Genomic DNA, 23,349 nt, shown 5'->3' on the forward strand with positions numbered 1-23,349 from the left:
ATTGTACCAAAATTTTATATTTTCTTTTGCCTTTCTTTTTATAAAAAATATAGTATAGTTGCTCAAAATTGATTTTATACTTTACACACTTCATTCTTATTGTTATTCTTTCATTGTCATTAGCATTAACTGGGTATTTCTGAGAACTTAAATGTCTCTTTATTCACTTCCATCCATTATTTGTTTTTTTACATTTGTATATTAACCAGTTTCTATTCAATTGTTGAGATTTTCATATATTAAAACTTGAAAATGACTTTTGTGTTACTTCCCTTAGAGGAAACAATTTAATAGCAACTTCATTGAAAACTTGTCCTGTGGGTGGATACTATTTCATGGTTTTTGCAGTAAAAATTTGTCCACTTGAGGGACAATATTTCATGGCAATGAACATTATTAAATACCAAAATTCTATGAAAAACTGTCCAGGTGAACACTTTTTCACAGGACACTTTTATGTCTTACATAAACAGTATAAGATTTATATATGTAAGGACAACTAATAAAGATGGATAGAGGTAATTATAGAATAACTAATCGAAGAATTCAAATAGAGAAAAATATTCAGCGAGTGACCGAAAAACACATTAATTCATGAATGCACATAGCGCATGAGTTAATTATCAGTGTTGTTCGGTGACGAGTTGAATATTTTTCAATATTTGAATTCTTTAATTAGTTACTCTTTTTATTACATTGGCAAATGGATTTTTTTAAAGAAATTAATGTAAAACATGGAAGGAACTATATCTTTTTTTCTACGCATTCACAATTTATTTTGATTAGCCGTTATCGACGTCTTGACAACGCCTATTGTTGTATGACGTCAGAGAGTGAAATAACCATGTTTATTTCACATGTGAAATTATAGGTTTCTATTTAACTGGGAAATCAATGAAATTCATTGCAACCAATGTAATAACAGATTAAAACAAGCACAGAACATTTAATAGGTAAAAAGTTAGATAGGATTAGTGAAACTTGATTTATTTTTTTATGAATATAGAATTTTTTTTTAGAAATTTTACGTTTTTCATTTAGATATTTGTGTTTTCTGTTTATAGATAGAAGAAACTGTTATGCCATACCTTCAAGCCTTTGCACAGTTCAGAGACACTGTTAGGCAGGTTGCAATAGAACAGAAAAGTAAGCCTTTGTTATTTCACTTTGGATGAAGGGGTACTGGGAGTTTTCACTCTACCTCTGTTGTCCATTCATCATTCTTAGTTTTCCATATGTAATTGTTTTCTATAATTCCTTTGAAAATATGGGGCCAATAGAAAGAAGACTTCACAATCTCTATTAAGTGTCTGGTTGTATACGAGAACCTAATTAAGCCTGACTTTTCATTCATATTGTGGTATCGGAAGATTGACCATTAAAATAAATGAAAGAAATACTTTTTTTTTTAAATGTTTTTCAATTAGAAATATAAATGTCATGCTGTTCATTCAGTGTTAGGTGTGACATTCTAGGTGTATAATGCAGTGTTAGATGTAACATCACCTGCAATGATAAGAGTATTATTCATTTTAAATTTTTAATTGATTAATAATTTGTTTCATAAATATCCTGAGTTGCCATTTTTAGAATTGCTAGCTATATATATAGGTGAATGATATTTTCCCCACCACTGCAACAAAGTGCAGAGGACATAGAAATACCAGGTGCTTGGTAGTGAATCTGTCTGTCTATCCAGTCTGATAAGTGCTCTCATACATTTCTTCTCAGGATTTTACAATATTCATATCTAAGGGAGTTATTTCCTTTAGAGATGTAAATTATATGGAAAATTGCATTTTAAGCATTTCAATGCCTTCAAGACTTTTATGTTATTAATGTCAAGAGTTAACAATAGCAATGTCTCTGTCAAGTTAAAAAATTAACAAACTTTTATTTACAGGAGTTATGTCTCAAGAAAATCTTCCACTGTAATTGCTATAATCTGTAATATTGGTATGCAATGATTAAATTACTAACTGATGTAAAATGTTACTGTATTTTTGATTTCAGTCAAACCTGTGTTAATACAGTGTGATGAAGTTAGGAACCGAGTCTTGCCAGATCTTGGGGTCCGTTTAGAGGACCAGGATAATGCTCCAGCAGTCATCAAGTTTATGGACCCAGAGACCATCAGAAAAGAAAGAGAGGTCAGTCTCGTTGGAAAAGTTAACTGTCATTAAAAGCTTTAAATGACTACGGTACAAATGATTAATATGGCCATTATGGTTATCATTAGTCAATCTTTATTAGAGTTATTGCCCTTTGATGACAATTTTAACCAATTGTTTTATCAATTATCTTTTAAACTTTAATAGATATATATACATTTTATATAATAAAACTGATCAGCAAGACCAGATCTACAAACGAAACTTTGTTGTCAAGGAGACAATGATAAACCTTAATATATAAGTTACCGGTACATAAAAGTTAGATGTGTTTCCTGGAGTTTTATTCATTATGATGATTAATCTTTTGAACTAGTATAATATATTATTTCTGTTCTTTTTCCAGTTTGAAGAGCAAAGAAAACAAGAGAAAGAGAAAAAGAAAAAAGACCAAGAGGCTGTTAAGGTCAGTTTAATCAGAAACAAAATTAGATATGTGGGTGAACTTTAACCAAATTTCCTTGATTTCAAGCAAATTTTGCCTATAAAACACTTAAAACTGCAAATTGAATTTTTAAGTCAGATATGTCAATCATTTGTGTTTCCCGAAAACCAACGGTGTAGTCCTTTTTTCATTGAATTCAGTGGAAAGTTAAAATTGCTGTTTTGTCACAATGTAAATGTTTAAAAAGATACATTGTATTATACATTGTATATCCAGTCATTCTAACTATGATTAATTTTGGTAAGCTTTTAAGTACAAATTTGAAATTTAAGCTAGCAATGGGGTTGTATTGGGGCTTTAGATAAAACACTCCTTTTCTGAAAAGTAATTTTGTTATGTAAAAGATAAAGGTTTTATTACTGATTTTATTCACTTCCAAAATAATTCAGGTATTTTTTTTTAAAGAATGCAAATCTTTTCTCCATACACATGATACATACTTTATTTAAAGTTCATACATTTAATTAACAGGGATAAACATGAACCTATCACATGAAAAATGAAAAATGAAATAGCCTTGAAATCATATATGATTAATATATTTTGGACTCTCAAATGCCGAAACTTGAATACTGTGGATTCATAATTATTCATTGGATACCAAATTTCGTGCAATTAAGAGTGTATGTTATGAACCAAAAATTTTGATGTTGAACGAATCCCAAATTTTCTGTATGAATGTATGCAAATTTGAGCAAAACAACCAAATTAAATATCCACAAATATGAAAGTTTTTCTCAATCTATGAAAATTGGTACTCACGAAAATGAAACCATAGTATTTGAAAAAAATAGTTTTGCAGCAGATCTTTCATCACAGCCATATTGATATACATAGACCTAAATTATCCTTATGGATGTCATGTTGATCTAAGTAGAACAAAGTTGTCATTATAAATGTCATGTAGTTATTATTTGTCCAATTTGTCTCAGGACATTTTGTGTCCATTTTAACTTGTCCCTTAATCATTTGATGTAATTTTTATATTCTAGGCAGCAAAAGAAGCTTTGGACAGAGTACCACCAGGGGAACTCTTCAAAAAAGAGACAGATAAATATTCAAAGTTTGATGAAAGGGTAACTATGTGTCTTTATCTTGATAGGGACAAATTTAAATTAAAACTGATTTAAAATGAAAAATCAACAAAGTAAACTAATTACAGAACTTGATACAAGCCATTAGATTAGATTCCTTCTTTCACACTAAACATTGTCACTTGAAATATCTTCCCTCAAGTATAGGTGTTGTTTCACAATCACATAACATAGAAGACACTCATAGACAATTCATAGTCTTGCATCATCCCTACATTTTCTCTTAACACCAGATCCACTGAAACTGCTCCTTGATGAAACATCATCTTTACTTAATGCATGTATTTGAATTATATTTTTTTTTTAATTTGTGGTGCATTTAAGTATGAGAAAGATTGGTGCAGTACCCTGTATAGCGGCTCATCTGCAAATAATTATGGAGTTCATCAAAATTGTAAAACATTGTTGTATAGTGTGGCTTTAGAATCTATTACTTGTCAGAGATGTCATTTTTGGAGGAGTCAATCAGATTTCCATTTAAATAGAGATGTTTAGTTTAAACATATTTATTTATAGTGGATTGGGAAACAAGTTTTGCAACTTATATTAATCCCTTTCCACTTTGCGTGTGTGAGTGCTGCCTTGTAGTGGCATTTTCCTACTCTTTTTTGAAATCTACAAGGGTGTCTTTAACGTGAAAGAGATATGGCTCTCTCTTAACACGAGTCAGACATTTATCATCCCCTTCTGACAGACTATCATTGTTTCTTTAAGACCATACTTGCAAATGGTGTCGAGGGAGAGCCGAAAATTGAGTTCCTGAAATTTTCATCCCGAAGGGGAATCGAACCAGGAACCTTTGTGTTAGTGGTCCGATGCACTAACCACTACACAACGGCTCTCTATGTGTTTTTCACTTACAAATAGTTCCTTGATGAGTGAATAGAAGACTTACAATAAAATTGAGAATGGAAATGGGGAAAATATCAAAGAGACAACAACCCGACCATAGAGCAGACAACATCCAAAAGCCACCGACGCAGCGAGAAAATCCTTCACCAAATGGTGGTCCTCACCTGGTCCCTAAATAAAATTGTGCACTAGTTTAGTGAAAATGGAAGACTTACCAAGGCCAGAGGCTCCTGAATTGGGACAGGCGCAAAATGGGGCGGTTTAAACATATTTTGTGAGATCCCAACCCTCCCCTATATCTCTAGCCAAGGTAGAAATGGGGAATATGTCAAAGAGACAACAACCCGGCAAAAGAGAAGACAACAGCCAATGAGAAAGTCCCAGACCTGGAGGTAATCCTCAGCTGGACCCATATTAAAATTGTGTACTAGTACAGTGAAAATGGACGTAACACTAAACATTAAAACATATAAAAACAAACTAAAATTAAAAACATACAACTAACCAAGGCCAGAGGCTCCTGACTTGGCACAGGTGCAAAATTTTGTGGAAATTAACATTTTTTGTGATCTCAACTCCAACCCCCCATAGCACGAGCCAATGTAGAATAAAGAATTACATAGCAATCAATACACACAGTAAAACTCAGTTTAATAGAAGCCTGATTCCCAATATTCACATTATTGTTGACTATATTTAGAACTCATAAATGGGAATGAAACAAAAAGAACTGCTTAAAAAATGTGCATCTGAAAATTAGAAGGGGTAACACAGAAGTTAAGAGGTCAACTACATATAAATTGATATCTATTTCAGGGTATACCAACTCATGATGCTGAAGGTAATGAATTAACAAAATCTGCTCTCAAGAAACTGACCAAACAATATGAAACACAGGAGAAGAAGTATAATAAACTAATGGCTACACAGAAACCAGACGATGGTGATGGACAATAATGTAATAAGTGCTGGACTCTGATCTGATCTGCATGTTGTTTTATCACTTATTTATTAAATGTAGTCATAAACAATACTTTTTGTCTGTAATTGTATACATTTTAACCAGATTTTCGATGGAAAAATCGGTTATAGAATTGTCTTGTGATTGATGTACACAGCAATTTAACTAGAAGTCTTCACTGAGAGAGAATCAAAAAATTAACTGGCTTGTAGGGTTAAGAGGTGATGTTTTAGTGCATAGGTGAACGTAAAAAGATTACCCTTGACTTTTCAGTTTCAGTGCAAATTGTTTTTACTTTTGGTACAATAATAAACTAAATAAAGAAAAAGATTAATTGAGTGGTTGATACTCACCAAACAACAAAGTTACAAGTAACAAATCCAGCATTTCCGCTTATCCTGAAGCTTATGAAGGACCTCAATGTATGCTCTGTACATGCATAAAGACAGTACCATCATGCCAAAACAATGGATGGAGAAGATTGGAAGTTGAACAACCGATTAATTAGAAATTTTTTATCTTGGCATAGTCTTTACTGAGCTTACATTGTACACAAACTCCAATAGTTCATCTATGAAGGTCAAATATCAGGTATTTTGTAATAAATGAAAATAAAACATGCACTTAGTGCAGGTGTGAGAGAGAAAATATGTACAAAAATGTATTTACCGTACTTTTATTTTTATTCTTTACATATAATTATTTTATTTTGATATGTAATATCCTGAAAAGTAGCAGTAGCCATATCCATGAATGACCTCTGACCCTGACACATAATGTTTCACACAAACTTTGTCACCCTTGGTTAATTCCAAAACAATGTTTGTACTTTCATTGCCTCCATTTATTTTTGTTCCATACATCAACACTATATCTTGACCATTTTTGTCAAGACTAGCATGAAAAGTAGCTCCATTTCTAGACATGATAGTAGCTGAGATATGGTAAAGGCCTGTCTGTGGTACTGTGAAGTAACCAGTACTGGGATCATATCCACCTCTACGATTCAGGATTACATTGTTAAACTTGATGGGTACTTTTCCCGTTATTGTTGGCTCATGAGTAGTCAGACTCACTGTAAATGCTGGTCTATCTTTTCCCGTCTTGTCATCTGCAAGAAATGTACTTTTATTGCTATGTCCTCTAATTGCCATTACTACAGGCAGTAACTACTATATACTATCTTTTGACATTAAAGTAGAAATCAACAAATCAACAAATGCCTTCAACTTTAAAAAAAAACTTGATTGATTTACATGTACATCTACATGAGGATAAACAGAATCACCAGTTGACTCTGTTTTCATCAACTAAAGTCTTATAATAAAATAGTCTTTGAATACTGGCTTAAATAAAAAAATGTTAAAAAGGCTAAATAAGTATGAAGTTGAAGAGCAATGTACATTGTTATAAAGCAAGTTATTTTCACCAATATTTTTTTTTCACATTTTACCGTTTATAGTCTACTTGTCTGCTATTTAATTTGCCGGTTTTCTAATCGACTTGATGTAGTTTTATAGGGAAAGATCCAAGTTTACATATTCGCAATGAATTATATATTTTACTAATGACTTTACTTACCTTTATTTTGCATAGCCACTATCTTGTCAATCATTTTGTCAAAAATCTGGTTCTCTAAAATAGAAAAAAGGGGCTGTTAAGTGGGCTGTCTAAATAGAATAAATAACTTTTATAAAGTGCCAGTCTTTGTAACAATAAGGTAATTTGGAAAAAAAAAATTCAAAACATGACTGAAAAAAACCTACCATCCGAACCATCTTGTTTTGAAATTACCCTTTTACCTAAGAAAATGGTAGGTCTTTGTTTTCTGTGTGTCTGGTAATTAGAGAAATCTCTAGGTTGACTTCATATTTAAATAGTTAAAGGATTAATCAATTCCCGATTGGTTACACTTAATGTACTGAGATCGTTTAAAAGTATTCTATTTGCTTAACATCATTGTCCCCAAAAATTGATAAAGCACAACTTAAATGTTTGCAGAATGTATGCAACCAATATTACTGATTATAAAACTTTGAATTGTTCCAAATAGCTAGGATTTTCTACCCAAGGAATAGATTACCTTAGCAGTATTTGACAAAATCATTCGACTTATCTTGAAATTATAAGTGGTGACAGAGTGACTAGATTAAAAATTCGTAAGGGTTCCACAGAACCCAGTGTCTCGCCTACTTTTGCTGTTAATCGCAGACTCAACTAAAATGAGGAAAAACATCAATAAAAATTTCCCTCTCGATACTGTCTTTTCATTGAAAGAAGCTTCCAAGTTTGGTAAAAAAATCCAGGATAGTTTATGAATCTAATAAATGTTTTATAAACTTTAACTGCAGACTGTATGTAATGTTAACTGGAAGAAAAACTAAGTCCATTTATAAGTAAAATACGAAAAAAAGTGATTTTTTTTTTTTCTAAATTTACTTCTGAATAATATCTTATGATCAGAAACAAGCTTTTGTCTAAGTTTGGTAGAAATCCAGGATAGTTTAAGAACATTATAAAAATTTTAAAAATTTAAACCACAGAGTGAATGTTTTGTTTCTGGCAAAAAAACTAAGTCCATTTATAAGTAAAATACGGAAAAGTGGAAATTTATTTTTACAAAATTTTCTTCTTGATACTATCTTATGATCATAAACAAGCTTCTGTCCAAGTTTGGTACAAATCAAGGATAGTTATGAAAGTTATTAAAATTTCAAAAACTTTAACCACAGAGTGAATATTTGTGGACGCCGCCAACGAAGACGCCGACGACGACGGAATGTAGGATCGCTTAGTCTCGCTTTTTCGACTAAAGTCGAAGGCTCGACAAAAACCAAATGAGAGAAGATATAGTTTAATTTTGTATTCTACTTGTTTTTATAAGTTGGTATGATATAATCTACTGTTAATTCAGAAATTATTGCCTGCATTTATTATTGCGATTTTGTCACTTTAGACTTAAATGCAATTTAATTTTTGCAATATAGAGAAAAATCCAGTTAAATTCATATCAAAAATTTCAAAATGCAAGATTATTATATAAACCCTGTCAGATTGTTCTCAATAATAAAAGCATTGCAATAATTTCTGAATTTACAGTACATAGTTTACTTACCACACGTCCCACCTCCATGAACAAAACTTATTGATACCACAAGCATGGTAACAAATACTGCTACAGAAGTCATACTGATTCATGAAATATGTTCAGGAAAAGTGAGATGGTTATGGGCAAGTTCTTCATTTACACTATGGATTCATAATTACTGGTTTGCATGCCTTGCAACAGATGCCAAAAGGTTATTAGAATAAAATAGGATACTGCAATTGACTAGAATTTGTTTACATGTCCTAGTTGAGTTCTATTCACTATACTGTGAAAAGTGTGGATTCAGTATTATTCCTGGGATTACAAATTTTGTGGATTTCGTTGATACATGTATACAAACATTTTGAATTTTCAACAAAGAAAAACATTTCTAATGGCTTTTATGATAATTTGGTCCCAAAATCAAATATCCACCAAATTAAATATTTTGCCAATCTATGAACATTTGTATATACAAAAATAAATAAATCCAAAATGTATACTATATTAAAATAGAATCATTGTAAGTTGTACATTAATGGCAGGGTTCAGCTGATCTTCAATATTGTTTTCAAGGAATATGGAAAATAGACAATGTAAAGATTTTTATAATCCTTATTTGTACATGTAGTATCAAAGTAAGACCTCGATCTTGAAAAAAAATCATTCAAAATCCGGTCCTACTAAAAGGCGCCCGGGGAAAAGAAAAAGCGCGCGGAGAAGGAAAATTAGCGCCCGGAGAAGAAAATAATGATATTTTATAACAATATTTTTTTTCCTTAAAACATAACTAATCATTGCTTGTTTTGTCCTTAATATAAATGGGGATATGTACGATGCTACATCTAAAGTGTTGTTGTACTTTTACATTTTAGATTTCAAAATTGTATATATATTTTGTTACTAAAAATAATCGGTACCTGAGGTCTAATATTTTCGCAACGGCATGGTGAACACTTTTTTATACAGATGCTGAGATAGATTTATTATATCTTTTTATAAAACTAAAACTGTTTCAATAGCTATGGTTATCAGGGTTTTAATGCTTAGACTTAAATTTAAACCAAACTTCTGCTTTTTACCCCCTTGTTTTAACGACGGTACATATCGTTTTTGAAAAAAACATGTCTTTTGATGTCTTACATGTTATAAATCTTCCTCATAAACTGTGATCCATTATTATCAGTCTTTCGAAATAGTATTCATATATTTTTGTTAAAATTGAAATATTCATACTTGTTTTTGTGCTTTATTACAAACGTATATATTATCTGAATTGGCAAATTACTTGTCTAAAATAAAAAAAATAAACAATTTTCATAACTGAACAAAGGTGTCTCATGCCAATAAAATATAAATATATTTTCCCCGGGCGCTATATTTTCTTCTCCGGGGGCTTTTTCTTTTCCCCGGGCGCTTTTTCTTCACCCGGGCGCTCCCGGGTGCATTTTAGTAGGACCCTCAAAATCAGTAAAGCAGGTTAGACATTTCACGCCCGTGTCCACTAGTGTTATATGTTGATACTGTTTATAATGCTTTTTTTGTTATTTTTTTATTTATATGGATCTTGTCTGTACACCAGCTTTGATTATTTGTAATATCCTCAATTTTTCACTTATTCTTACAACATTTGTATAAACTTCAAGATTATAAAAAAACGTTTTTTTTCTATAGTGAACATTGATTGGTTAAATATTTCTCAGTGTGTTTGAATTTGTTTGTCAGCTTTTTGGTCATGAATGTTTGTCTCTAATATTTATTTAACTGTGCATTTGTATTCAGATATCGCAGATCAAATTTATTCGTTCATTGTAATCATACGTTTTTTGATTGAGTTAAGTCTGCCAATTGATATTTTATCGTATGTTTTTCTATGTTGTGATGTTATGCTATTGTTTCGGAAAAAGGGAGAAGGTTTGGATCCATTAAAACGTTTAATCCCGCTGCAAATGTTTGCACCTGTCCTAAGTCAGGAATCTGATGTACAGTAGTTGTCGTTTGTTTATGTAATATATACGTGTTTCTCGTTTCTCGTTTTGTTTATATAGATTAGACCGTTGGTTTTCCTGTTTGAATGGTTTTATACTAGTAATTTTGGGGCCCTTTATAGCTTGTTGTTCGGTGTGAGCCAAGGCTCCGTGTTGAAGGCCGTACTTTAACCTATAATGGTTTACTTTTTTAAATTGTTATTTGGATGGAGAGTTGTCTCATTGGCACTCACACCACATCTGCCTTTATCTAATTAGTGACTGTGCTAAGGCTGGCTTAAATGAGTTTTGTCCAACTGACTGCTTGTGTTCTGTTCAAGTTTATGTCTTTATTCAGTTTACATTCAACCATTATGGATGATCATTTTAAGTTTTTACATTTTGAACTTCTTCTAGAGAACCACTGAATGGAATGAAACCAAACATGGCATGAATGTTCCATATGTGGTGCTGACCAAGTGTTGTTACTTTGTAGCCGATCCATCATCCAAGATGGCCGCCAGCGGGGGACCTAGTTTAACATAGGACCCTATGGAAAATGCATACAAATGACTTCTTTTAGAGAACCACTGAATGGAATGAAACCAAACATGGCATGAATGTTCCATATGTGGTGCTGACCAAGTGTTGTTACTTTGTAGCCGATCCATCATCCAAGATGGCCGCCAGCGGGGGACTTAGTTTAACATAGGACCCTAAGGGAAATGCATACAAATGACTTCTTTTAGAGAACCACTGAATGGAATGAAACCAAACATGGCATGAATGTTCCTTATGAGGTGCTGACCAAGTGTTGTTACTTTGTAGCTGTTCCATCATCCAAGATGGCCGCCAGCGGGGGACTTAGTTTAACATATGACCCTGTGGGAAATATATACAAATGTCTTCTTTTAGAGAACCACTGAATGGAATGAAACCAAACATAGCATGAATGTTCCTAATGAGATACTGACCAAGTGTTGTTACTTTGTCGCCATTCCAACGTCCAAGATAGCCGCCAGCAGGGGACTTAGTTTAACATAGGACCCTATGGGAAATACATACAAGTCTTCTTATAGAGAACCACTGAATGAAATGAAACCAAACATAGCATAAATGTTCCGTATGAGATGCTAACCAAGTGTTACTTTGTAGCTGATCCATCATCCAAGATGGCTGCCAGTTGGGGACTTAGTTTAACATAGGACCCTACGGGAAATACATACAAATGTCTTTTTTTAGTGAACCACTGAATGGAATGAAACCAAACATAGCATGAATGTTCCTAATGAGATGCTGACCAAGTGTTGTTACTTTGTTGTCATTGCAACATCCAAGATGGCTGCCAGCGGGGGGACTTAGTTTAACATAGGACCCTATGGGAAATGCATACAAAAGTCTTCTTCTAAAGAATCACTGAATTGAATGAAATCAAAAATAGCAGGAATGTTCCTTTCCTTATGAGGTGCTAGCCAAGTGTGGTTACTTTTAGCCAAATTTTATATTTTTTTGTATGATTTCAAAAACCCAAGTAGAATCAGGTGAGCGATACAGGCTCTTGACAGCCTCTAGTTATATTTTGTTCTCATGTTTTTTTCTGATACACCAGTCCCAGGTTAGGGTAGGATTGAGGGCTCACAAACATATTTAACCCCACGTCATTCTTGATGTGCCTGTACCAAGGCAGGAGCCTGTAGTTAAGAGATTGTTGCGTATTGTCATACTTGTTTTTCGTAAATTGTTATGTTATAAAGAAGCCATTAGTTTTCTCGATTGAATTTTTTCATGTCAGGGCCTTTTATAGTTGACCATTTGGTATGGGTTTTTCTCTTTGTTAAAGACTTCACAAATGCCTATAATTGCTTACATTCACTTCATTTGAACATTGGCAATCAAAACACATCTCTATATTTTTGTATGCAGTTTAATTTGTTTAAAAACTGTATTATCTGGTAAGAAAGATTTATAATTAGGGTCACAGAAAGACTTAATTATTAGTTGCCTTTTCATTGATGTTCACCCAATCCTATCGATCCAGTTTTTACACAAGACAATATGAATTGAACTAAATTTGCTTATAATGATAAGACTACCTAAGGATGAGATTTCTACCAAGATTCTGATGAGGCTGGCCCTGTTCTCTTGGTTTCTTTCAATATAAAATTGAGAATTGAAACAGGGAACGTGTCAAAGAGACAACTCCCGACCAAAGAGAAGAAAACATCCAAATGACACCAATGTGTAAACATAGCGAGAAAATCCTGCACCCTGAGACCTGGTTCATGTAAAACAAAAACATTTCAAGCAAATTCTTTATTAAAATGAAACACTTTGTGGCAATTCATTGTTTGTTCATCAATTTCATTTATTTAAAAGCAAGGAAAATATGATTTGTGCAATAAAATAGCTGCCAAAGGCTGTATTGGAAAAAATAAGTATTTCAAAAGTAAATCAGTTAAGCATTGACAACAGGTTATTACTCTGTACATGTTTACCACTTTTATACAACAAAGTCAAATTTATAACCACACTGAATAAAAAATAAAACAAAGAAACAAAGAATTTGATTAAATAAAATGTATACCATATACTTATAACATTCAAAGTATGCAAAAAAAAAATTCACTCACAAATCTAACCCTAATATTAACTTTACTACTTATAAATAATAGATATTCAAATAATTTTTGATGGTTACAAAAAATTAGCAACTAAAACCTGTGATTTTGTTACATGTAAGGAATTTAAGGTAGATTCATGGTATACCGCCATCTTGGATTAAACAATCACAGTAAAAAATCGGTCTAGTTATTTGCCTAAATCTGCAAATTTGAAGACAGATTTGTAATTTAATGGTTAGACTGTTTAATAATATAAGGAAAACTTGGCAATTTATTGTATAATCCAAAATATTTAAACACATATCATTTTTCTTGCTTTAAGAATCATTTTTTTCAAACTAGCCATTTAAGGGAAGATAACTCTTTTAGTAAAAAAATTATACTGGACAGATAGGGAATTTTTTTCTTTTTACTTGTAGCAAGAAAACAAGTTCGGTGACACCATTTTTTCTTTTTATTTTCTTAAAACATATTACAAAACCTATCTTTTCACAATTTATTTCAAAATTCTATCTCATAGATTTTTTTTTATGCACACAAATGTGTTTTTCCATGAACAATCTAACCAAATTTAGGCAATTTTCAACGACTCATAGCTTGAAAAATAGCACGGTGACCCCTCCTTTTTATTACATTTTTGAAAAGAGCATATCAAAATCTATATTCTGGCTAAGTATAAGAAAATTCTGTCTCAAAAAGTATTTACTTATGATCTACCTTAACTAATCAGTCAAGAATAATATTCAACTTTTAATTTAGGAAATATTTGTCAAGAAATGTTCTTTATACAGTTTTATTAGTCAGTGGAAAATCTTTAAGAAATAAATGTATCAGCCTTTAACTTTCAAATGATTGTTTTATGGGGAAATGTTGTACAACTGTTGAAAAGCATAAACATATGATAAAAATAAAAACATGGTGATAAAAAAATATTCAGCCTTTAAACAGAAATGCCCCTTGACTATGAATTTATAAAGAAAATAGCTGTGATTGGTATTCTATATCATATCTAATAAATGCATAAACAACGTAGCTTTTGGAATAAGTGATTAGTTGAAACTTAGCTAGGATCAACCTTGTCTGCTTGAGGAAGTATTCATTTAATCAATGTCAGGAAAATAGTGCTTCATAGATATTAAACATAATTTAATTTGTATCTTACTTTTTTAATTCTTTTTCTTTCCCAAAGAAGGTATCAGAGACAAAATTAAGGTTCAACCTATTTTTTAAGGATCGAACCATCAAATCTTATTTTAAAGATTATGTAAAAAGGTAGCACTTGAACATTCAGCAAATAAATTTATAAATTTGTGTTTAGCACTAGGATTGTAAACCAATAATAGAAATGTGAGCACTATGGTATGTACACAAGACACTAAGGAGTGAACACTTGATCAATTCAAAATAACAATGTCATACATAACACAAAATAAAGGCACAGTAGCAAAAAAATACAATATAACATATAATATAAAGCAAGAGATTCAGCTCAAAGCAGTTATATATAGCAAGAGATTCAGCTCAAAGCACTAGATTCAGAACAATACTGTTCAAAACTTGACATGTAAAAATAATGTACTTTAACTAACAGAAGATTAGTTCTGAATTAAGATTAACAATGGTACACTCAGGCAATTTTGGTACTCGAAATATCCAATACCATAAGAACTGGTACTGATAAATCTAGTAAATAAAGGGCCATAGTATAGAATTTCCCCCTTCTTTCTATTTAAAATAAAAAAAGGTCAATATCATTGACACTTTTATGTGGGAAATATTTACCCAGACAGGGATGTTGTGAGTCTGTCTCAAGATTGATTATCAATTACATTTTACAGATCTTGAATTCATTTATTTTTAAATTTCTCATTTAATAATTACTAGCCAAATAAAAATTATAATACAGTAAACTGGTATAAAGTAAAAAGGAATTCAGTAAGATTTAGCTATATATTACTCAGAACTCATTTTACTTACTAACAATATGCAATATTTTTGACACCTTTGGAGCTACACTATATGTTATAAATGTATATCTTCTGTTTATAAAATGTTTGATATGCAAAGATACTGATCTTATTTTGAGCAAACTTCACAAAAACTATACAACTTTTGATCACAGGAGTAAAGCTTTTAAAGTGAGATTCATAGTAACTAAATATATGAGTAAACTTTGATCACCGTTTATATTATGCAAAATATAAAGTAAAATAATCTTGTATATTAAAATGTGATAAAATCATTTTGTTTCACAGGTTATCAGGTTTTAAAGCTAATTAAATATTAAAAAAAAGATACAAGCAATTTTAATCAAGTTTTAGAGCTAAATAAATATTAAAAAAAAATACAAGCAAAAGTCATGTCAATAAGCTACATGGAAAGCAAAAATGAAACAAAATTAGAATTTTATCAAATTCATAAGCATAAACAAATAATCAAAACTGGACAAGTGAACATTTTAATATAAGATTCATACATTGTGAAATAAAGCTCATGTGTTGACTTGTTATATCAAATCTTAGATCTAATGTCATAGCGAAACCATATGTTGTCTTAATGTATGATTAAAAGGTGGGTGTAAAAAGAAAAGAAGTGTTTAAAGGAGGAAAAGCAACAACTGTTTGTAATCTATAGAAGAATTTTCAAAGTTAAGTAATTAAGGGACGTGAAAATTGCAAATAGCCTTGCAGTATTCATATTATTATTCACAGACCAAATAAGACAAGCTGCAAGTAAATTTCTAAAGTTATCAAAAAAATTACATTGAAGATTAGTGAAATTTTTGGATTTGTTATGCTACATATGAGCAAGGTTTATTTCCATTGATTTTGGAGAAAATCCCAGAAATGGAAGAAAAAAATGATATATATGGTAGAACTAAATATTACATGATACTTACACTATAAAACCAGTCACCTGTCATTATTTACATTGTATTTACATAACAATCATTCCTCATTAAAGTTTACTTGAAAAATAAAATCATAAATAAGTGTGATGAACACATCCATTAATTCATTTTAACATTTATGTCACACATGAAGCCAAAAATATTTTCAAACAATGAATTCTGGAATAGAATCATCCACATTATGGTTTGCATATTCTCTAGGAATTAACTTATAAATAAAATAATGGCAGCCTTTAACAGTGAGCATGACTTCTGAACAACAACTGGGGACATTTTAATCCCAACGGAATAATGCCACTTTGGTAATAGCATATACAGAAAAGCACAGCTTTATTCCAAATCTTAAAATGCTCACAAAATTATCAGAAAAAATAAAAAGAATGACAGCTTTCAAACAAATATCAGCATTATATAATCAAATAACAAACCCTGGATTAATGTCTATTTACAACAATGAAGCCATCATATATACAATTAACACAGAAAAGAAAGGGTAAAAACCTACTGAAGTTAAAACAAATTGAAAGTTAATTTATTGAAAACTGAACAAAATCAGTGACCTGATTAGTTAATATTTACATACTTTCACTTGACGTTCTAATGGTGGAAAAATACAATGGTCACAGAGATACCAGAAGCATGTTATACTGATGATCATTTTAAATTTGAGTTCTAATGGTGGAAGAATACAACGGTCACACAGAAACCAGAAGCATGTTATATTGAGGATCATTTAAAGTTTGAATTCTAAAGGTGGAAAAATACAACGGTCACAAAGAAACCAGAAGCCTGTTATACTGATGATCATTTAAAATTTGAGTTCTAAAGGTGAAAGAATACAATGTTCACAGAGAAACCAGAAGCATGTTATACTGGGGATCATTTAAAGATATACATTTTAAGATGTTAGTAACTTGAACCTGAGATCAAAAGTACCAGTATTATCACAGAGGACTAAAGAGATCAGGATTACGTTTACAATTTTATTATCAGAAGATATAAATATCGGCCTTACCATAACAGTTAAATTGTATTAATAACGTCAAGGGTGTTTTCTTGTTAATTTAACCGAATATAAATTCAGCATCATCAATGTTTCCAATTATCAAATGGTACAAAGTTTCAACTATTATTTAGTGTAACTTCCAGGGAATGAAACAAGCAAACAACCTTCAGAAATTTCAACATTATATATATATGTGTGTTGAACATTCAATGAGTTAACCTGAATGTAAAAATACTTTTGGAAAAAGAGTATTTATATAAAATTGGTGATTGTTATGAGCATGTAGAATTTAATAAGTTTAACATGATATTGTGTATAATTCATTCTAATTGTTATACATGTCAAATAACTTTTGTTCTTAAGATCTAGATGATTTTTAATAGTGTTTTATTTAGAAAAATTTTGGGCAAGACAATTTAAATTTAGTTGGTGATCTCCTAGTTAAGAAGACCAAATATGGGCAAAATTTGATTGTTTACCATACAGACCATTCCATGTGAAAAGTCCTAATTCATTGTATTGAATCCCAATTATAGAACTTACTCCTTTTGAAATTACTAAAAATAGACAAAATTTAATAAGTGTCAAGAGACATGGAAATGATTTCCCATTGAATACTTGCAGAACCAATTTTAATTTTACATTTGCAAATCTCAACCAAAAAAGTCAATTTAGATGATTAAATAATGGATTAAAATTAAAGAGTATCAAAAAAGTTATTCCTTAACCAAGATCTCAAGTCTGATAATTCTCTGTAATTATAGATTTTTGTTTTGATTGACAAAAGACACTTATTTATGACATTTGGAATAATATAAAATTCAAGGAATAAATCATCAACAAAATCATATTTAACCTTATGATTCCTAATCTTAACTGCACAATTGCTTCGTTCTCATTTGTTATCAAAAACATTAATGGACCACAACAAAAATCAGTAAAATTCATTCTAGCAATGTTTGAACAGTTTTACAACATAGCCCTATTAAAATCACAGTTCATTAAACTCATATTTTAAAAGCTGAAATAATTCATTTTTACATTTTGCTTTAATTTAGTGTTGTAAAACAAACTACTCTCTCACTGAAGTTTGCCTTCTTGCTCTAATTGTAAGAAGCTTGAGTTTCTAAATTTAAAACTACATAATCATTGAATGATAATCATAATTTAAAATTAGGAATTGACCACAAAAATAACAAGATAATTATTAAAGAAATAAACTTATTCAACAATCAATTAAAGGATATTTCTTTCGGTAGATTTTATAAAAGCAGTCTGTTCAAAGACATATTTCTGCCAATAAAACTGAAAACAGTACACTAGCTAAGATAAACTTTTAAATTAAAAAAGTTTTCAATACAGCACTATTATTTAAAATATCAAAATTTAAAAGGTTATTTATACAGCACTATTATTTAAAATATAAAGTATAAAGTATAAAACGACTTTTAAATTAAAGTTTTTATTACAGCACTAATATTTAAAATTTCCAGCAAATAAAAAAGACTTTTAAATTAAAGTGCATTACAGCACTAATATTTAAAATCGCAAGTAAATATATATGTAAAATCAAAAGAAATACTTTTTAAAGGATAACAGATAAGCTTACTTTCAAAACAAGTAAATAACCAAAAAATAAGTTAGTTTGTACCTTCTAAAGCAATACTGTGAAATGTCTTCCAATTTCTATGTAAACCAAAGGAGATTTTAAGTCTGCAAATGTTGTGTCAGACAGACAGACAGACATAATGACACATCTCTTTAAATTCAACTCTAAAAGAATTTAATATCATTGAACTGAGATTAAAGGGCAGTAAAACTGATTTTAAATTAAAACTGAAATATGTAACAAACAACAATATAAATATAACAAGTGTAAAGTATTTTAAAATCATGTGATCCTATGCATAAAGAAATCTTACATGTAAAAAAAAAGTCATCATGGGATATTTGGGATGAATTCTATTTTACAAATTTGATATTTTTTTAAGAATATGAACATTTAACATAATTTGTTCTAAATCAAAATAACAGGCCGGACTCCATACCCAGTTAATAAACAAAGTTAAAATATGCAATTACTCTGATTGATGTTTGAAATTAAAAAAATAAATAAAATATTTAATTCATAATAAAATTCATCATATGTTTGAATATTTTTTGTATATCTCATGGTGTATAACAGAATCTACATTAAAACTTTCAAAGGAGTCAAAAGAAATAAATAGTTTGAAAAGAATACATAAATATACATTTATCTGCACTATGCTAGGCGGTGCTGTCATAGAAGTGAAAAGTACAGGTTACAGCCCCACTCGGTGAGGAATTACAGAATCAGATCTACCCTAACATCTTTAGGTTGATATTCTATGCACTTTATAAATATCCTTACGCCTGGTATTTCTTAATCATGAGAAATTCGATGGACAAGGTATAAATTGTAGTTGTCACTACACCTAGGCAGATATAACTATTCATAAACCTATACAAATAGTATACCATTCTCATTCAATGTTAATGACTCTCAGACAAACAGTTCTACAATATACTTAAGTAATACTTTTTACTGACTGTGTTTAACTGTTCTAACATTTGCATTGTTTACATTAAGAAAGGCTCTGGTAGGATTTTTAAAATACAACATAAAATACCCAACAAAAATATTTAAATATCAATGAACTAAAACTTTGTCAACATTTTATCCTGAACTATAACAGTAGAGCCTGAGCTCTGTCTAATAAGAACCTGATCATTTTATCACAAACATTACCAAAGGGATAGTTTTAGCAATTTCAGAACAGATCATCTGTTGAAGTAGTCACATGGTATTTACTGATATGAGTAAGAATATAATGTGTCTTCTTGGCTGGTTATTGCCGAAGTTGAAACATACAAAAATCAAGCTACATGTGTAATCTAGGTGATTTTCACATCTTTATATTCTCCCCCTGATTTCTGTTGAAAGATTGCTCACAAGATATCATACATTCATTCAATCAAAACCATTGATACTTAATGCTGATAATTCTCAATTCATTTTCAATACAGATAAACAATCAAATTGTCAACAATTTCATTCATAATACATGTATAATAACTCAGTTAACAATCAAATAAGACTTCAAAAATTACACACTTTTAACAACTGTTCATAAATTAACAATTTAAAATATTAGAGATTCTTTATGTTGAGAATCGATAATCTTCTAAACTGATACAAAACTATCAAAAATAACAAATTTTACAACATTTCAATAATAAAAGATATTAACTTATGAGATTCAAATACTTTAACATAAAACTTCAATCTTTAGATCTTTGATGCGGTAAAAGAATTAACTTTTGAACATGATGCTGAAGTCCTTTGAGTTTGCTAACCTTATGAATATTTGGTTGGACTTGATCATAAACAATATGTACATTAATGCTTAAATCAGAAACATTCATAATGGCTGAAAATATCTGAACATAAATGCTGCTTAGCCGTATAAAAACAAGGCAATAATTTGTGTTTCTGGTCATTGAGCATTACACACGCGGTGCTATCAGAACTACGCGGAGATCTCACGTATATTGGTAATCGTGAAGTTAGGATTAGATACGATTCCATCGTCTTCATCATCCTCATCATCCATTTTAAACTGGGGAACTTTATGTGCAGGACCCCAAGCTGGTGATGGCCTCAATAAAAATTTGATTTTCTGCAAAACAGAATGTAATATAATTAAAAACTTCATTTCAACTAGAAACTTTAAAGCAGTTTGAGACAAATTATATCTCAATACTCAATATACAAACAAATCAACCTTTTTTTACATACATATTAAGAATTTCAATTTTTTGTTCCTTTGGTCTGGCATTTTTTTACAATAAAAAATTTCAGAAAATCAGAAAAAAATGTACAAAGAACACCCTGTTTTGTGAGTTGTGAGTTGTTTTACTTACTTTATACAAGGGACCACTGAATATACCTTTAATGATTTCAATGCAGATCAGAAGAAATTTTTTTAAATAAATAAAACAGCCTTTGTTATTAAAAGAACATGATTCATCACATATCAAAAATTCAAAATGTGTTTTTTTTCTAGTACTCAAACTGAATGCCTATGGCCAAAACTTCAAATTTCATTAAAACAACTATTTCATTTTAAAACAGCCACACAGAGGATTTAATCATGGAAAAGCTTGAAATGTTGCTGTTTATATGCAAAAGTTTCTTTTTTTTTCTTTGATTATGTTGTTTGCATGTTTAATAACCTATTGTTAATTCAGAAATTAATGCATGCATTTAATATTGTGATTTTGTCATTTTACACTTAAATGCGATTTAAATTTTTGCGATCTTCCAAAAAATCCTGTTTTATTCAAATAATAAAAAATCAAACCTGTCGCATTTATCGCAATAATAAAAACATCATAACAATTTGTGAATTTACAGTATACATTCTAATTTAGGAAATATACAGGCGAGTGCACACATTCTAAAGTTGTCTATGCAATGTCAAAACTTACCTCAAAGAGTGACATGTTGCCTGAGGGAGTATAGTAAATTTTCTTAATGGCGAGAGCAGAAATAATAACCATAGGTACGAGTGACAAAACCCATCCTAGTCCATTGGCCCAGCCTGGATAAGTATAATTTCCGTACGCCAGAGGCTTGTACTGGATCAGGTTAAACAACAGCACAGACTGAAAAAAAACAACATAAAAAATATAATATTTTATGTAGTTTCTGTTTAATTCAAAACAAGTGAACCTGTGAGCTACTGCTCTCTGATGATACCCCTCTCCAAATACTTGACAATAAACAGGAAGTTGTTGTTTTTAAAAGTGGGGGTAAAATTAAAAGAAATGATTGGACATCTTTACATCGGAAAACTGAACCTTTGCATAGCTCAATAGGTTATTTATTTTTATGGAATTAAAACAAAAAAAGACCCTCAGACTTTGAATAACCTTACTAAAGATGTACATTTCAGTTTTTCAAGCAGTTATATTTAATACACTATTTAGATAACAAATATCCTTAAAACTAATTTATGTAATTTTTATTTGCCTGATACTAGCTTAAAATGTATTGATATCCAAATCATACTTACTTGTAATTAAGAAGGTAAGAAGATACCAAAGACGCAATATCAAACAGAGAAAGGGTTCAGGTGCTTTGTGAGGTGGGCAGTTCCTCTGCCATGAGCAGAAAATTATTTGTTGCTTATCATTACATCAATTAATATCATTAAATACACAAGTGTAAGGGAAGACAAAACTATCATAATTATTCTCCTCAAGTGTTAGAAGTAAAATCACAAAAATACTGAACTCAGAGGAAAATCCAATCGGAAAGTCCATAATCACTTGGCAAAATCAAATGACAAAACACATCAAAAACGAATGGACAAGAACTGTCATATTCCTGATTGGTACAGACATTTTCAAATGTAGAAAATGGTGGATTAAACCTGGTTTTCAAGCACTAAACCTTTCACTTTGATGACAGTCTCATCAAATTCTGTTACATTTACAATGTAAATTTGGGGAGATAAAAATATAATGTAAGCGTTAAACTACCATCTAAATATTGTATTATTCAGAAATGCTTTTTCAAATAACTTATTTTCTAATACAATAAACTGTTATCACAAAGATGTCACAGAAATTTGCATACCAAATATCATTGATTTAACATTAGCAGTTCATCTTAAACTGATCTAATCACAAACTAATATATGTAAACTTAGATAAGTTTCAAAGTCATTAGACTCTGACTGAGGGGCAAAGCCAAATATTATCCATGGAAATGAGATCTGCCAATGCTTATACAACTGAATACCAATCAACATTGGCCTTCCACTAATGGTTCACCTTGAACTGACCTAACCACAAACTAATACATGATAACTTACAAAAATTTTCAAAAGTCAATAGACCTGACTAAGAGGGTGGAGCCTAATTTATATCTCCATGGAAATGAGATATGCCAATGATTATACAACTGCATACCAAATATCATTGACCTACCACTGGTGGTTCCAAATAAATAAATTGACTTTAACAAACTAATACATGTAAAATAAGCAAAAGTTTTGAAGTCAATAAACCATATCTGAGGGGCAGGGTCAAATAATCTCCATGGAAATGAGATGTGCCAATGCTTATACAACTGCATACAAAATATGATTGACCTACCACTAGTGGTTCATCATAAACTAGACCTAATTACAAACTAATACATT

General features: G+C 30.5%; 3 protein-coding genes across 6 annotated transcripts in view; 1 reads left to right on the top strand and 2 right to left on the bottom strand.

The window, feature by feature from the left end:
• Positions 1 to 5,593, top strand: part of LOC139529887 (cysteine--tRNA ligase, cytoplasmic-like) — a 195,831-nt gene extending 190,238 nt beyond the window's left edge. For both annotated transcript variants that reach the window (XM_071325839.1, XM_071325840.1), the window contains 5 exons: positions 1,065 to 1,146; positions 2,014 to 2,150; positions 2,518 to 2,577; positions 3,609 to 3,692; positions 5,379 to 5,593. In XM_071325839.1, the coding sequence (XP_071181940.1) occupies positions 1,065 to 1,146; positions 2,014 to 2,150; positions 2,518 to 2,577; positions 3,609 to 3,692; positions 5,379 to 5,519 (504 nt within the window). In that variant the 3' untranslated portion in view covers positions 5,520 to 5,593. The remainder of the gene's footprint in view (positions 1 to 1,064; positions 1,147 to 2,013; positions 2,151 to 2,517; positions 2,578 to 3,608; positions 3,693 to 5,378) is intronic.
• A 590-nt stretch (positions 5,594 to 6,183) lies between these two features.
• Positions 6,184 to 8,772, bottom strand: LOC139529897 (collagen alpha-1(X) chain-like). The gene is made up of 3 exons (XM_071325858.1): positions 8,639 to 8,772; positions 7,105 to 7,158; positions 6,184 to 6,634 (listed from the first exon to the last, which is right to left on the bottom strand). The coding sequence occupies exons 1-3, from the start codon at positions 8,709 to 8,711 to the stop codon at positions 6,228 to 6,230; spliced, it is 534 nt and encodes a 177-aa protein (XP_071181959.1). The 5' UTR covers positions 8,712 to 8,772; the 3' UTR covers positions 6,184 to 6,227.
• A 6,160-nt stretch (positions 8,773 to 14,932) lies between these two features.
• LOC139529889 (sodium- and chloride-dependent glycine transporter 1-like) overlaps positions 14,933 to 23,349 on the bottom strand; it is a 48,615-nt gene continuing 40,198 nt past the window's right edge. For all 3 annotated transcript variants that reach the window (XM_071325842.1, XM_071325843.1, XM_071325841.1), the window contains exons 15-16: positions 21,629 to 21,805; positions 14,933 to 20,817 (exon numbers count right to left, since the gene is read on the bottom strand). In XM_071325842.1, the coding sequence (XP_071181943.1) occupies positions 20,668 to 20,817; positions 21,629 to 21,805 (327 nt within the window). In that variant the 3' untranslated portion in view covers positions 14,933 to 20,667. The remainder of the gene's footprint in view (positions 20,818 to 21,628; positions 21,806 to 23,349) is intronic.

Source organism: Mytilus edulis, chromosome 7 (genome assembly GCF_963676685.1).
Source record: "Mytilus edulis chromosome 7, xbMytEdul2.2, whole genome shotgun sequence".
Taxonomy (NCBI): Eukaryota; Metazoa; Mollusca; class Bivalvia; order Mytilida; family Mytilidae; genus Mytilus; species Mytilus edulis.